Genomic DNA, 14674 nt, shown 5'->3' with positions numbered 1-14674 from the left:
ACAAGTGTTGCCTAATTAGTAAATACTACAAAATACCTATATTTCACAAATGAAAAAGCATGCTTAAGACAGACCTCAGAACTTTTGCAATTTAAATAATCTGTGCAGTGGTGCACCAAGTAATAACCAAATTACCCTAAAACATCTAGCAGTGAAATCAGAGAATCACACAAGCACTCATTTATCCAAAATAAAGTAGGACGACACAACTATTCATATTGGATATGTTATGTAAACATTTACCTTGTCCAGTGCATGGAGCTCTATGAAACTGTGGAACAACTGGGAGAAGTGTCAAGCCAGGGTGTATATTTTTCATGTTTAACTGACCTGGGGCTGGAGACTGTGCAGGGGAGGTTGCAGGACTACCTAACTGTGGACTATTCTGTGAAAATAAATAATCAAAATGAATTATTAATGAAATCTTAACACAGTGGTTAAGATCACAGTTAACATATACATTTTTTTCATACAATAAACAAGCAAGCCACAATGAAGCAAACTAAACACTGAACATCCAGATTTTAACAAATAAAGAAGTTATGTACTCACCATAACATTCCATCTGAGTAGTTTTACTTCATTTGTCTTCAACCTGTGTGATATCGGTAGCGAGCTGGCAACTTTACTAGCATCTGCTCTGAGCACCAAGCTCCTCCCCTTACCCATAATACACCTCACTACCTTCCAACCCCCGATCGAGTTTGCTGAACCTTACACTGACAACCCAACCTGAAAAATACATGTGACCTACAACTGCAGCCCGTAGGCTATTCATATGCCAAGGTCCGGGGTAAGGAGGGAGGGACGGTTGAAGACAAATGAAGTAGAACTACTCAGATGGAACGTTATGATGAGTACATAACTTCTTTATCTGAAGTAGTTTACTTCATTTGGTCTTCAAGCTGTGGGACAGAGTTCCCAGCAACTCAATTCCTGGGAGGCCCTCATGGAAGGATATTTCGGAGCACCACGGAACCAAAGGATGCTTTCCTTCTGGAAGTCAAATCCAATTTATATTGAGAAATAAATGTATGAGATAAGGACCAAGTAGATGCAGAACAAATATCACCCAAAGACACCCTAGACCAAAAAGCTGCAGACGTTGCCATCGATCTAGTGGAATGAGCTCTCACCTGACCCAGAGGAGATATGCCTCTGTCCTTACAGACCTGAAGGATACATGAAGAAACGATCTAACAATAGTGACCTTGGAGAAAGGTTTCCCCAGAAAGGATTTATAGAAGGATACAAACAACTGATCAGATTTACGGAAATTTTTTTGTCCTGTGTAAATAGAATCATAACTGTCTATAAACATCCAGCAAGTGAAGTTTGTACTCCATCTTGTTAGTAAAATTAGGAAAGAACACAGGCAAATTGATGGTCTGATTGATATTGACTGGTGATGCCACCTTAGGAAGAAAGGATGGATTGGTCCGAATGGAAACCCTACCTTTATGAAAAATCATATAAGGAACTTTGATGGACAAGGCCTGCAGTTCTGAGACCCTTTTGGCAGAGGTAACAGCCACCAGAAAAGCTGTTTTCCAAGATAAATATTTCAGATTTACTGTTGCAGCAGGCTCGAAAGGAGGAGCGAACAGAGCTTGAAGAAACATAGTACGGTCCCAAGGGAGAACAGGATCCTTGACCAGGGGGCATAACAAAAAGGTGCCTTTAATAAAAGCTTTACACAGTCTGAAGGAGGCTAAAGAGGCAGAATTCTCGCACACATGAAAATGAGAAATGGCAGCCAACTGAACCTTGACCGTAAAAAAAAAAAAAAACTAGCTCCATGTTGAAATATATCAGCTAAAAAATCAAGAATGGCAGAAATAGGAGCCGTGAAGGGGTCTAAACTCCTTTGAGAGGCCCAAAAGGAAAAACGTTTCCACTTGCTGCAATAAACCCTCCTGGTCGAAGACTTATGAGCAGCCACCAAAATAGATCTAACTGAGGAGGACAGTCCAGGAGTCCTATCAATCACTGGAACTGGAGCAGCCAAGCTGTGAGCTACAAACTGTCCAGATTCAGATGAGGCACCCCCAAAGGGGTGTGAAATCAGGTCCTGAACGGGATCCAGGATCCAAGTCGGACCCAGAAGGTGAGACCAAAGGAAGGGAAACCATACCTGGCGAGGCCAAAAAGGGGCAATGAGGATCACTTTGCTCCCCAGTCGATGAGCTTTCTGTAGAAACCTCGGAATAAGAGATACTGGCAGGTAAGCATACAGAAGACCGGGAGGCCAAGCATGAACTAGACCCATCTCTGGGGGACTCCCCCAGCAGGGGGTTCAGAGTGAAAATCTCACTGCACTTCGCATTGGAAGGAGATGCGAAGAGATAGCAGCAAGGTTGACCCCACTCGCGGAAGATCTGTTCCGCTACTGAAAGATTCAGAGACCACTCGTAAGGCATCAGAATAGTCAGACTTAGCCTGTCCGCTAGGATGTTGGACCATCCCAGAATGAGCGTTGCGATGAGAAAGCGACCGGTGAAGATCGCCCATTCCCACACTCTCATGACCTCACGACAAAGGGGGTAAGATCTGGTCCCACCCTGTTTGTTGATATACCATACCACTGACATGTTGTCTGACTGAATTGCAATCATTCCCAGAGGAAGAAAGGCATGAAGGGCTGCAATGCTATAAGGACCACCCTCACCTCTACGACATTTATGTGCAAGCTAGTCTCTACAGTGGACCACAGGCCTTGGACTGTCCTGTCCAAACAATGCCCCCGCCACCCGAGTTGGGAGGCATCCACGGTCACTGCGGCTTGGGCTGAGGCTGGAACAAAGGGTCGTCCCTCCAAAATGTCCGGAGAACACATCCACCACATGAGGGACAACTGACAGACTCGACTGAGTTGAATTGGATATGTCAATGGCAGTTCCAACAGGGACCATTGTACAGCTAGAGTCCACTGTAGAATTTGCATGTGTAACCGAGCACACAGGAGAAGAGTTACAGTCGCAGCCATCGAGCCTAAGGCCCTCAACACCGATTCCGCCATTGGGAGATGAGAGTGGTAGATCAGGGAGACATGCATCCTCAGATTCTGTACTCTCTCCGAGGTCAGGAAAATTTTGCACTGTAGAGTATCTATCCTGGCGCCAATTTAGTCTATCACCTGTACAGGATCTAGGAGTGATTTGGATGCATTGATTGTGAACCCCAAATGCAGGGCAAGAATCAGGAAGTAATCCCTGGTTTGGGAGAGTAGACACCTGGTGGGAGCAGTGAGGAGCCAATCGTCCAGGTACGGATAGACCTGAACTCCCTGAAGCCTCAGGTGAGCAACTACTACCACCATCACTTTGGTGAACACCCTGGGGGCTGTGGTGAGACCAAAGGGTAGGGATCAAAACTGGTAATGACTGACTCCAAGAAGGAAGCGGAGGAACCTCCTGGAGCTTCTGTGCATCTTTATGTGATAGTAAGTATTCTGGAGGTCTAACAAGCACATCCAGTCGCTCTCTTGCAGGTACGGCATGATGGACTGTAGTGTGACCATCCAGAACTTCTCTTTGGCAACTGACAGGTTCAGGGTAGTAAGGTTCAGAATAGTCTCTAAGTCCTTCGTTTTCTTTGGCACCAAAAAGAACCTGGAGTAGAAGCCCGATTCGGACTGAACTGGGGGGACGGTTTTGATGGCTCGTTTTTCTAGCAGCTTTGAAATTTCCTGTGCTGCTGCCTCCCTTTGCGTGTGTGGTACATCCGGGAGGTGTTTGGGAGACTTGGGAGGACCCACAAAGGGGACAGACTATCCTCTGGATATGATCTGAAGCACCCGGCAGTCTGATGTTATGGACGCCCATACCGTTAGGTGCAAGGACAATCATCCCCCGACTGCCTCCAGAGTAGAGCAGTCAGGCCACCCCTCACGGTTGCTGCCTGGGTCTGTCTGAGAAATGTTCTCGAGACCCAAAATTCCTCGGATCACCTCTGCCTTTGGGCCGGCATCCACTCTGTCCTCCTCTGCCTCAGGGGGAAGAGCAGCCCTGAGTGTCCCGGGAATATTGTGACTTCCGGAACCACATCTTCTTTTGCACTGTCTGGTTCCGGGAAAAGGAGCTTTGAGGGTTTGAGAAGTGGATCCCGATGGCAGACAGTGTCTTCCTGTCCTTCTCAGTCTGGACTAATGTCTCTTTGACGGTCTTACCAAAGAGAGTAGAGCTGTCATATAAAGGGCATTGGCAAAGGACGCCTTGAAAGGTTCTAAAAATTGACATAATCTGAGCCAGGGATTGTGCCTCATGGACACGCTGGGCCAAGCCGCCCTAGCTGCTCCTTCAGTAGCATGTGAAAGGAGTCGCATGGATGTGTTGGAGACTGCTTTCAAAGTGGCCATCCTCGCGGAGAACGAGACCCTGTCCTCATGCGACATGGATTTAGGGGGAGACTCCTCTAGCTCCTTTACCAGATCGAACTGGAGTCTAGTGACATGGGCCAGGTAGTTCAGTGCCCTAATTGAAAAGGTGGCTGAAGCATACACCTGCTTCCCTAGGCGGTCCATCATCCGCAACTCTCGGTCAGGAGGATGAACCGAGGAACTCTCCTGTACAAGTTCCTTTTTTGTGGCTGCTGCTATCACCATAGCGTTTATGGGGGGAGCCCTTGTTCCATGCTGGTCTGTCTGTGGGGGGACTCAAAATTTTGTCGGGTCTTTTTAGAATTGGTTCCATGGTCTCCGGCTCCTTCCATGCCTGTGTGATCAGGTCCACCACAGGATCCACGGGAGGGGACACCCAGGAAGTAGGCAGGCCTGTGCCGAAAGCCTCCAGGAACACAGACTCGTCAAAAGAAGGTTTGGGGGCAGACCAACTTCCCCGCTGGTGCAGGATTTCCATGATGTCTCCAAAGGCGATATCCTAGGGAGGTGACCTAGGGGAACCTTATCCCTCATCCAAGTCTGTATCCTTGGTGAGGGACTTGGGGGAGTCCAAGTGTCTCCTCTTGTACGTATGCTTGCGAGGCACCTCTCCATTGAGGCTCTTCGGTGGGAACTCGCAAGCCAGTTGTTCCTCAGTAGGAACAGTCTGGGGCTCCTCAAGCATGAGCTGTCCCTCTGGTAAAATGATGGGGACTGTAGAAAGAACCGAGGGGGCGTGGGTGGAGTCTGAGAGGGCAGTTAGGGGTTTCGATCTAGCAGAGAGAACCCTTTCTACCATGTCGAACACCAAAGGAGATCGAACCTCCTGAGAAACCAATAAGGAGGCCGGTCTCCCTGGGTCCAATGAAAGACTCGGAGCTGGGCCTGAAGTGGAGGGAGCTCCGAGGGAGGGAACTTGGCCCAACAAAAGCGAAGCCTATGAAAAAAGTTCCACTCCCTGAGATCCGACACCCAAGCTCCGGCTCGAGTGTTTCGGATCTGAGCTGGTTGGATCCAACACGCTCCAGGCAGCTATTGGCGTCGAAGCAGGTACCTTAGGCGCCGACGCCCTGACTAAAGCCATCCTCAGATCCGAATACTCAGAACCCAATGGCTGGATCGGAGAAGGAGATATCGGCTGGAAAAAAGGAAACGAGCTACCACCTCCTGAGGGGGAGAGAGGGCTGTCAAGACACCCATCTGGATTGGAGTACAGATGAACCTCCCCATCATTTTAAACATATCAACCTCAAAGACCGGGTGGACCTCGACGTGGCCGTGGACTTCGATCTTGCAGGTCAGGGCACCAAGGCCCTAGAAGCTGAACGTGTCCCCTCTGGCTCCGGGAAGAACCTCGGAGATCAGTGCCGAGGGGTGTCATGGATCTGTAACGTTTTGACTGGTGAAGGGAGGTCTGGAGACCTCTTGTGCTTTTCCCTTGACTTCGACTCTCTCTCCTTCTCTCTGCTCCTTTTCCGCTCTGCTTCCACAAGCTTTTGCACAGGAGGTTGAGTCCCAGCCTGGGAAGGGAAGCCAGGGGAAGAGAAGAAGGAGAGGCGGCCACAATAGCCACTGTGACTGAAGCCAAAGATGAAGCAACAGTCTCAGAAGGGGGAAGAAGGCCTTTCAGGGCCAACTTGGCCTTCCTATCTTTAATGGCATCCGGGTTGAACCCCGCGCATACAGTGCAGTCTGTGCTCAGATGGGCCACGCCCAAGCACATAACACAGAATGTGGCCACCCGCAGGGGATAATTTATGGCCATACTCAGTGCATCTTTTGAAAATAGGCTTGTCAGCCATAAGGTCAGAAGAAAGAATAACTAAAAAAGAAAATGTTATTCTTTCTTGCTGAGAACACCCACTCACCACACTCACACACAGAACACAATGCAGAGGGGAGGGGAAGCAAAAATACACACAACTACTGGGGAAGCAAAAATACACACAACTACTCTAAGCTAACTACCCTAAAACTAAAAAACTCGATGCACCAAGTGAGGGGAGGAAAAAGGGGAACCTACTCTATTCACTATCTATATTTTTAAAGAAAAAAAGAAAGAGATTTTTAAAGATTTACCCACTGGAAAACCTGGAGCTCTAGAGATCACGATGCATAAGTTATTCACATAGCATAAGCTATTCACGGCAGACAAGATCTGGGGATTGGAAAGTAGTGAGGTGTATTATGGAAAAGGGGAGGAGCTTGGAGCTCGGAGCAGATGCTAGTAAAGTTGCCAGCTCCCCACAGGTTGAAGACCAAATGAAGTAAACCACTTCAGATCTAATAATTCACAGCCTCTAACTGGTGCAGTAATCTAAAGTGGCTATACAGCATGAATTACACATTTCCAAAAATCTTTTTTCAGGAATGGTTAATGTTGCACTCAATTTAACAAGTTATTTTACAGTCAATGATGTTACTGTGCCTATGTTTTTTTTTTAGTATCCTTTTTCTCCCTAGTGCTGGCTAACCATCAGTCTTCTTGTAACCAGATTAGCCTATTGGTTTAGTGTTCAGTCTTAAGAAATCCAAAGTGACTGCCTAATTGTGCCACTTAACAGGTTGCTTAACACATAAACCAAGGTCATATATGTAATTCTTGAACCATAACCGTAACATTTTTAACAGAGTGCAAGATTCTTAGCACATCATATATTCAATGGTTGAGACTTCCAAAATTATGTGGCCTATGATGAAAAAAGGTCTTAATCTGCATTCTAGCTTGTAGAAGGTTAACCAAGAAATAAATATTCCCAGTGGAATAATACAATTCATAAAGGAAATGCAGAGCCATGGTTTAATCAGTTAAGCATTTAAACACCAGGATTAAATCAGCTCATAATAGCCTACATCCAACAGAATATAAAGTATTGCGTTCGCGTCTTTTTTACATGGCAAACTACCCAGCCCTATTAACTACCTAGTGTACGTCTTTTGATTGTTTTCGAGTTTCTTACGTTGGGAAGTATTAAAGATGCAGAAAGGCCAATAACAGAATTTTGTGGCTCTACCACCCATAAAAAGTAACAGCATCAGAACTTCTTACCTATGCTGTCAACACTGCTCAGGATATCTCTGAATAATCCATAACACAACTTATGATTAATTTAATGTGCTCATCAAGGCGAGTCCACCAGGACACCCAAAAATCACTCACTAATGTAACCCTACTTAACAGAGGGTTGTCATACACGTACATGAGATTCTGATTACCAAAGTACATGGTGGTGGTCTAATTAAAGATGGTATCAAATTATCCTTGAAGAATATAGTGACGGTTTATGTTGATAACTACACAGCAAGTTATTGTATCGGCAATAAATTGTTGATCCAGGTGTTCTCACTGGACAGGCAATCAGACAACAGTAGGTGAAAAAGCAGAAGGCCAAGGACAGATCCCTGAGAAATTCCCACCCTGATGAGCTTGTCATTCAAAATGCAGTTCTTTAGTCTAACTTTACCTTTTGTACTTGATAGCCAGTTGGCTACAGTACAGTTGTGTACACTTAGCATAAATGTAGATGTTTGAGTGTATTCACTGTTGCAGTCATCACATTTGGGTTATCTGCTTGTAGTAGCCCTCAGTCGGCCTGATTATCAAAGTCTTGGGTCCTGCATCGGTTGCTCTCTCATCTTCTATGACGCCAGGTAGTCAGGGGTATTAAAGCATGCAGCCAACGCCATTTTATCAGTTTTTCTTGCCCCAGATGTCAGGTGCCCCCATAATGGGAAGCAGTTATATACAAGGTTACACCTCCAACAAAAAGCAAATACACCAGAAAGCTTTAAGCATAGTAAACAAGAACAGAGGTATAGACAATAGAAGTCAGGGGGCTGGAGGGAGGGTAACCAGGACTGCAACGGTGAATACAATGAAACATATACATTTATGGCAAGTGTACACAATTGTACTACGTTCTTTGTGTTTCACTGTTGCAGCCATCACATTTGGGTAGATTCCCAAAGCTAAGGATGGGAGGAGGTAATTAGATAGCATTAGGACCAGCTATATGGCCCTGCAAGACTGCAGTGGCAAAGCCAGCTCTGGATTTAGAAAAAAATAGCAAGTGGTAATGCTTGATGAAGGTATGTACAGAACTCCAGGTAGCAGCTTCTTCCAGGGACACCTCTGAGAAAGGCTGTAGAGGTAGATGCAGCCCTGGTTGAATGTGCTCTTATCCCCTGTGGGGTAGGTTTTCCATGGTGCTTATAACAGAAATTAATGCAATGGCCAATCCACTTAGAAATGGTTTGCTTTGAAATAGCTTTCCCCTCTATCCCTGCAGCAAATGCAACCAGCAGCTGTTCAGATTTCCTGAGAGGTTTAGTCCTGTCCAAGTAAAATCTAAATTGTCTGTGCAAGTCCAAGGAGTGCAGTATTTGTTCCCCTTTGTTCTGTGGATTAGAAAAGAAGGTTGGAAAATGAAGAGACTGATTAAGGGCCACACTGGATACCACCTTGGGCATGAAGGAGGGATTGGTCCAGGGGGACACCCTGTCTGCATGAAGATGATGAAAGGCTCCACAGCCATAAGGGCCTGTAATTCAGACACCTTTCTTGCTGAAGTGATGGCTAGAAGGAAGGCTGTTTTCCAAGAAAAGAATTTCAAGTCTGCACTTGCAGCTGGCTCGAAGGAAGGTAGAGTGAGCTTTTCCTATACAAAGATAAGGTCACAGAGCTGGAGTAGGGGCTCTCCTGGGTGGTCTTAAGGTTTTGGCCCCTCTGAGGAATTGCTCCAGCAGTGGATAAGAGAAGAGGGGTGGTTCTGTATTGTAATGAGCTGAAATGGCTTAGGCATGAATTTTGATGGAGGAAAAGGAAAGGCCCTTGTGAAGCATCTCAGTTAAGTATTGAAGAATCTGAGGTAAATTGGACGCTGCTGGACCCATCCCATGAGTTTGGCTTCAGGAACAGAATCTTTTCCATTTTTCAGCACAGAATTTTCTAGTAATAGGCCTCCTTACCTCGTGAATGACATTCATCACTTGCTTACTGAGGGATGAGAATAGTGACATCAGTTAATTAGCCAGGTTGCCATGTTCAGGGTTTGAAGCTGTGAGTGCAGAATCTGGCCCTCCTGCTGAGACAGCAGAGCAGGGGGTCTGAGGCAGGTGCCATGGTGCCAGCAGTGACACACTATGCAAGAGGGGGTACCAGTGCTGGCGTGGCCAGTCTGGTGCAATCAGTATTGTCCTTGGTTTGTTCTGTTTGATCTTGGAGAGGAGAGGCAGAGGTGGAAAGGCATACACGGATAGGTTTTTCCAGGTGAAGGACAGGGCATCCACTTTCCAAGCCTGTTTGTGGGGAGTCCTTGTGCAGAATTTGTCCAATTGGTAGTTCTGGGGGGAGGCAAACAGGTCCATCTCTGGGCTCCCCCATTTGTTTCTCAACATGTTGAAAAGCATTGGTTCCAGTTTCCACTCGTGTGGGTCCATGATATTTCTGCTTAGGTCGTCTACCAGTGTATTTTAGCTTTCCTGGCAGGAATTGAGCCTGTAGGTGCACATGGTAGCTCAAGGCTGTGTTCCACAGAGCCATAGCTAGCTTGTTTATGTACCACATAACAGTGGTGTTGTCCGTCTTTACCAATAATTGTCCTGGAAGAATGTGGTCCTTGAAGGCTGTCAGAGCATACTTTACAGCTAACATTTCTTTTTGATTGATATGCAGGTGCATTTGACTTGCGTTCCATTTGCCCTGAATGCACTGCCCTGCCAAGTGAGCCCCCCATGGATAGTCTGATGCATCTGTTGTTAGGGTTTGGGCGGCAGGGGTTAGAGTCAATGGCAGTCCCTTGTTCTGGTGGCAGGCCTCTGCCCACCAAAGGAACTCTATCTGTAGACAAGGTGTGATAGGAATCATTGATTCTAGATCCCGAGAATGTTGACACCCTAGGCTTTTTAGATACCATTGTAGTTTCCTGATATGCAGTCTTGCATATGGAAATTAGTAGTATGCAGGAGGCTATGAACCCAAGGGCTTGCAGAATTTTCCTTGCAGATAGCTGGGTCTTTGTGGCCAGTAGTTTGAAGTAGGCTGTCAAATGAACTTTTTTCTCAGGCGTAACGTAGGCCATCTAGGAAGTTGTATTCAATCTTGCTCCCAGGAATACCATTTGTTGGCAGGGTACAAGATGTGATTTATTTTCGTTTATGGTATACCCCAGAGAAGTTAGCAATTTCTTTACAAAAAACAGATCTAATAGTATTGTCCTGGTTTTCTGCCTGAATTAGACAATCATCCAGATATGGGTATATCTGAATATCTCTTTGCCTGCAAAATGCAATGACTGGAGCGAGGCACTTTGTGAATACCCTGAGCGTAGCAGATGAGCCAAAGGGCAGTGCAAAGAACTGGTAGTGCATGTAGCCTGCTCAAAAGTGTAGATATCTTCTGCAAGATTCCCTTATTGGGGTGTGCAGGTAGGCTTCCTTTAAATTCAGTGTTGCCAACCAGGCATCTTTGCCTAGCATGGGAAGCAGCTGATGAAGAGCTAGCATCTTGAATTTTGAGATTACCAAAAATGTTATTAGGATACACAGATCCAGAATAGGACGCCATGAATTCCCTTTTCTGGGCACCAGAAAAAGTCTTGAGTAAAAACCTTGGCCCCATTCCTCTTCTGGAACAGGCTGAATAGCTCTGATGCTTAAAAGAGAGAGAACTTGCTTTTGAGCCTCTGCCCACTGATTTGGGGGTAGGTCTGGCCAGCCATTTCGGGTTGGTAAGGAGTGAAAGTGGAATCTGTATCCTTGGGAAACTATATTTAAAACCCATTTGTCCTGGGTAATGAGTTCCCAATTTTGCAAGGCGGGCAATCTTTCCCCCTAAAGGAACAGTCAGTTGAGCAGGGCTAGGAAGGTTCAAAGTTAGGTCACTGAGACAGTTTACCATAGGGGGGAGTCTTACTACTCCCTGCTTTGGAAGTGGGAGCCCCCTATTGTTTACGCCTGTGAGTACCTTGGGACTGAAGCCTGGGTGCTCTGCTGGTTCTGGGTTTGGACTGAGAAGGCCTGGAAGAGGACCAATGCTTAGAGGGCCAATGCCTACTAAATCTGGGAGGTTGTACTTGCAGGAAATCTTTAACAGTTTGCATAGATTTAGCTTTTTCCTCCATCTTTTTAAGTACTACTTCTGCTTGATTGCCAAACAGGCGGTCTTGGTTTAAGGGATCATCCAGCAATATAGCTTTAACATGATCTGGCAGAGATTGCTCCTTAAACCAAGCATGCCTCCTAAGTACAGACCCAGTAACAGCAGCCCTGCAAGATGCCTCTAATGAATCAAAACCACATTGCAAAGTATGTTTTCCAACTTGTTCAGCAGAATGCATTAAATCCTGTAATTCTTTATTTTCAGCATAGTCAGGAATCAACATCATTTTCTGTTTAAGCAATCCAATAATATGCTGCTGATACTTTAACATATGGAACTGGCAGTTTAAAGCCCTAATGGCTAAAGTAGCAAAAGTGTATACCTTCTTTCCCCATCTATCCAGTGCCCTGGAATCAGAGGGGGTAGGATTTTTGGCAGTGGTAGCCTTAATGCCCTTGGGTCCCTGTGAAATATTCTCAGGATCCGCAGTAGGATTTTTAAAGAGGAACTTGTGAGAGTCAGGTTCCCTGTAATACCTATCAGGTTTTCTGGGAGCAGGAGGGTAAGAGTCAGGGGCCAGGCAAGATTCTGAGAAGGCATCATCTACAATGTCCAGTACAGGAGGGATAGCTGAAGGCCTGTGTTGAGGCAGGAGTAAGAATTCCCTAAGCCTCTTTTTGGAGTCAGAGCACTCCTGGCTTTCTCAGTGGAAATGCTCCCTAAGAATATGCAAGGTTTCACCAAAGGAGAAATCCTCTGGAGGGGAAGCAGAGGGAATGGAGTCCTCTGCATCAGAATCCTCACAGGGAGATAAGGGCAATTCCTGGTCATCAGAGAAAACAGAAATTTCAGAATCCTGATCAGAAGAATCAGAAGGAAAAATCAGTCCTAGGTCTCTTAGAGGGGGAAGGGTGGCTTCCCCTGATTAGAGTAATAAAGTCTTCAGCTATTCTTATCATTTGTTTATTAGGCATAGAGGCCTCACCATGCAGTCTGGGCGTCGGTTTTTGAGGCATAGATTGAGTTTTAGGCCTAGAAGAAGAAGATGGCATCGGTTTAATATGCAAGTCAGTAGGCCTGAATATACCCTCAGAAGCCGGTGCCTGCACAGTGGCTCCGGACCCATTCAAGGTAGAGACATGCACAAGTTCCACAGCAAAAGAAGCATCTCGCAGCACACCGGACTCCGAATGGGTCTCAGTAGAGGCCTGCGAATCTGAAGTAGCGGGAAACAGGGGCTGCGAAAGTGCATCACTGAGTACCGGCGAACTGGCGACTAGCTTAGGAGAAGCATCGTTGGCAGCTTTGGACCTAAGCAGTCTGTTTCTGTCTTTATCTTTGCGTTTTTTTGGAATATCGGCAGTCGGGTGGCTTACAGAAGCCATTTCTGGATAATTGAACTGAGTATTAAAATATTGAGCAGTGTAAATGAACCGACGATGAATAGTTCGATGATTAAATAAGGCACAAAACCGACAGCGAGGTACGTTGTGGTCTGGGCCTAGGCAAGGAATGCAGTACAAATGGAAATCTTTATGAGGTATTTGCTTTTCACAAGAAACACGACTATTAACTTTTACTGATATCGGTTTAGAGCAAGAAAAAAGTTTCCCCAACGAGATACTTAGCTTACTTGAAGACTTCAGTTCTGAAACTCAAAAATGAAAATTTCACGAGTCGGCTGACCGGCACTTGCGAACAGCTTCTGCTTCGGGCACCGCACGGCAAGAAAGACTGATAAAATAGCGTCGGCTGCATGCTTTATACCCCTGACTACCTGACATCATGGAAGATGAGACAGCAACTGACGCAGGACCCAAGACTTTGACAATCAGGCCGACTGAGGGCTACTGCAAGCAGATAACCCAAATGTGATGACTGCAACAGTGAAACACGAAGATCATCATCTGATTATAAAGGGATCAACAGTCTACTTATTTATAATATTCAATATTGCAATTGTGAGAACATAAGCAAATGCCTTCGCTAAATCCAAGTATATAACATTTGTTGCAGGCTCATAGTCTATTCTATTGATGGCATGTTCATAAAAACGATTACATTAGTTGGATGTTGAGTGCCCTGGTAGAACACGTTGGTAAATGTCTACACTAAAATCAATCGAGTGCTGAAATGAATGACATAGCACTCATTCAAAACTTTGGTTTAATATAAAAGTTAGGCCAATTGGCCTGAAACTGTCAACAGTGGTACCAAACTGATTCTGTAATATAGGTACAACTATGGCTTCTTTCCAAATACCTGGCACAAATCTTTCTGTAAGAGATGTTTGAAACAAGTCTAAAAGACATGTTGCCACACTGTCAGCTATTCCTCTTACAAAACAACCATTAAGCCATCAGGGCTGGCAGGTGAATTAGACTAAGGGTTTACTGATGGCTATGGCTAAAGTTACTGAAGATTTCCTAGATATTGTGAAGTCTGGGAGATGGAGTCGAAAGACGTACATTTTAGTGTGCATACCTAATTCAGCTAGGGAATGGTCTACCTGGTATGTAGGCTTTCATTACACTCAGCTTCAGCAGGGTGTCAGTACAGACAGTGGACTAGCTGCCCTGGCACTGGCGGCTCATTCCCATTCTCCCTCATCACTCCCTCCTATCCCTGAGTCACTAGTTGATCTCGGGTCATCTAAGTTGTACAGTGGATATAAAAAGTGTACACATCCCTGTTAAAATGCCAGGTTTTTGTGATATCAAAAATTGAGAACACAATAAATCATTTAAAAACGTTTCCCACCTTGAATGTGACCTATAACCTGTACAATTCAATTGAAAAACAAAACTGTTAGGGGGAAAATATAAAACCTACAATAAGCTGGTTGCATAAGTGTGCATACCCTTAAACTAATACTTTGTTGAAGCACCTTTTGTTTTAATTACAGTATTCAGTCTTCTTGGGTACAAACCTGCCATTAATTAGAAACATACTGATTAACCCCAAATAAAGTTCAGCTGTCCTAGTAGGATTTTCCTAACATTTATTCAGTTGCCTGCTACAGCAAAAGCCATGGTTCACAGAGAGCTTACAAAGCATCAAAGGGATCTCATTGTTGAAAGGGATCAGTCAGGAGAAGGGTAGAAAAAAATTTCCATAGCACTGGATATACCATGGAACACAGTGAAGATGGTCATCAAAAAGTGGAGAAAATATGGGACAACAATGATGTTGCAAAG

The 14674-nt window shown here is 45.3% G+C and overlaps 1 protein-coding gene across 11 annotated transcripts in view; it reads right to left on the bottom strand.

The window, feature by feature from the left end:
• The window catches only part of R3HDM1 (R3H domain containing 1), a 2579330-nt gene that overhangs the window by 132107 nt on the left and 2432549 nt on the right, over positions 1-14674 (bottom strand). For all 11 annotated transcript variants that reach the window (XM_044074947.1, XM_044074954.1, XM_044074957.1 and 8 more), the window contains one exon: positions 244-385. In XM_044074947.1, the coding sequence (XP_043930882.1) occupies positions 244-385 (142 nt within the window). The remainder of the gene's footprint in view (positions 1-243; positions 386-14674) is intronic.

The sequence above is a fragment of the Protopterus annectens genome, chromosome 6.part0 (assembly GCF_019279795.1).
Source record: "Protopterus annectens isolate FY-2018-M chromosome 6.part0, PAN1.0, whole genome shotgun sequence".
Classification (NCBI taxonomy): Eukaryota; Metazoa; Chordata; order Ceratodontiformes; family Protopteridae; genus Protopterus; species Protopterus annectens.
The sequence above is the reverse complement of the archived record's forward strand: the minus strand, read 5'-3'. Positions and strand labels throughout refer to the sequence as shown.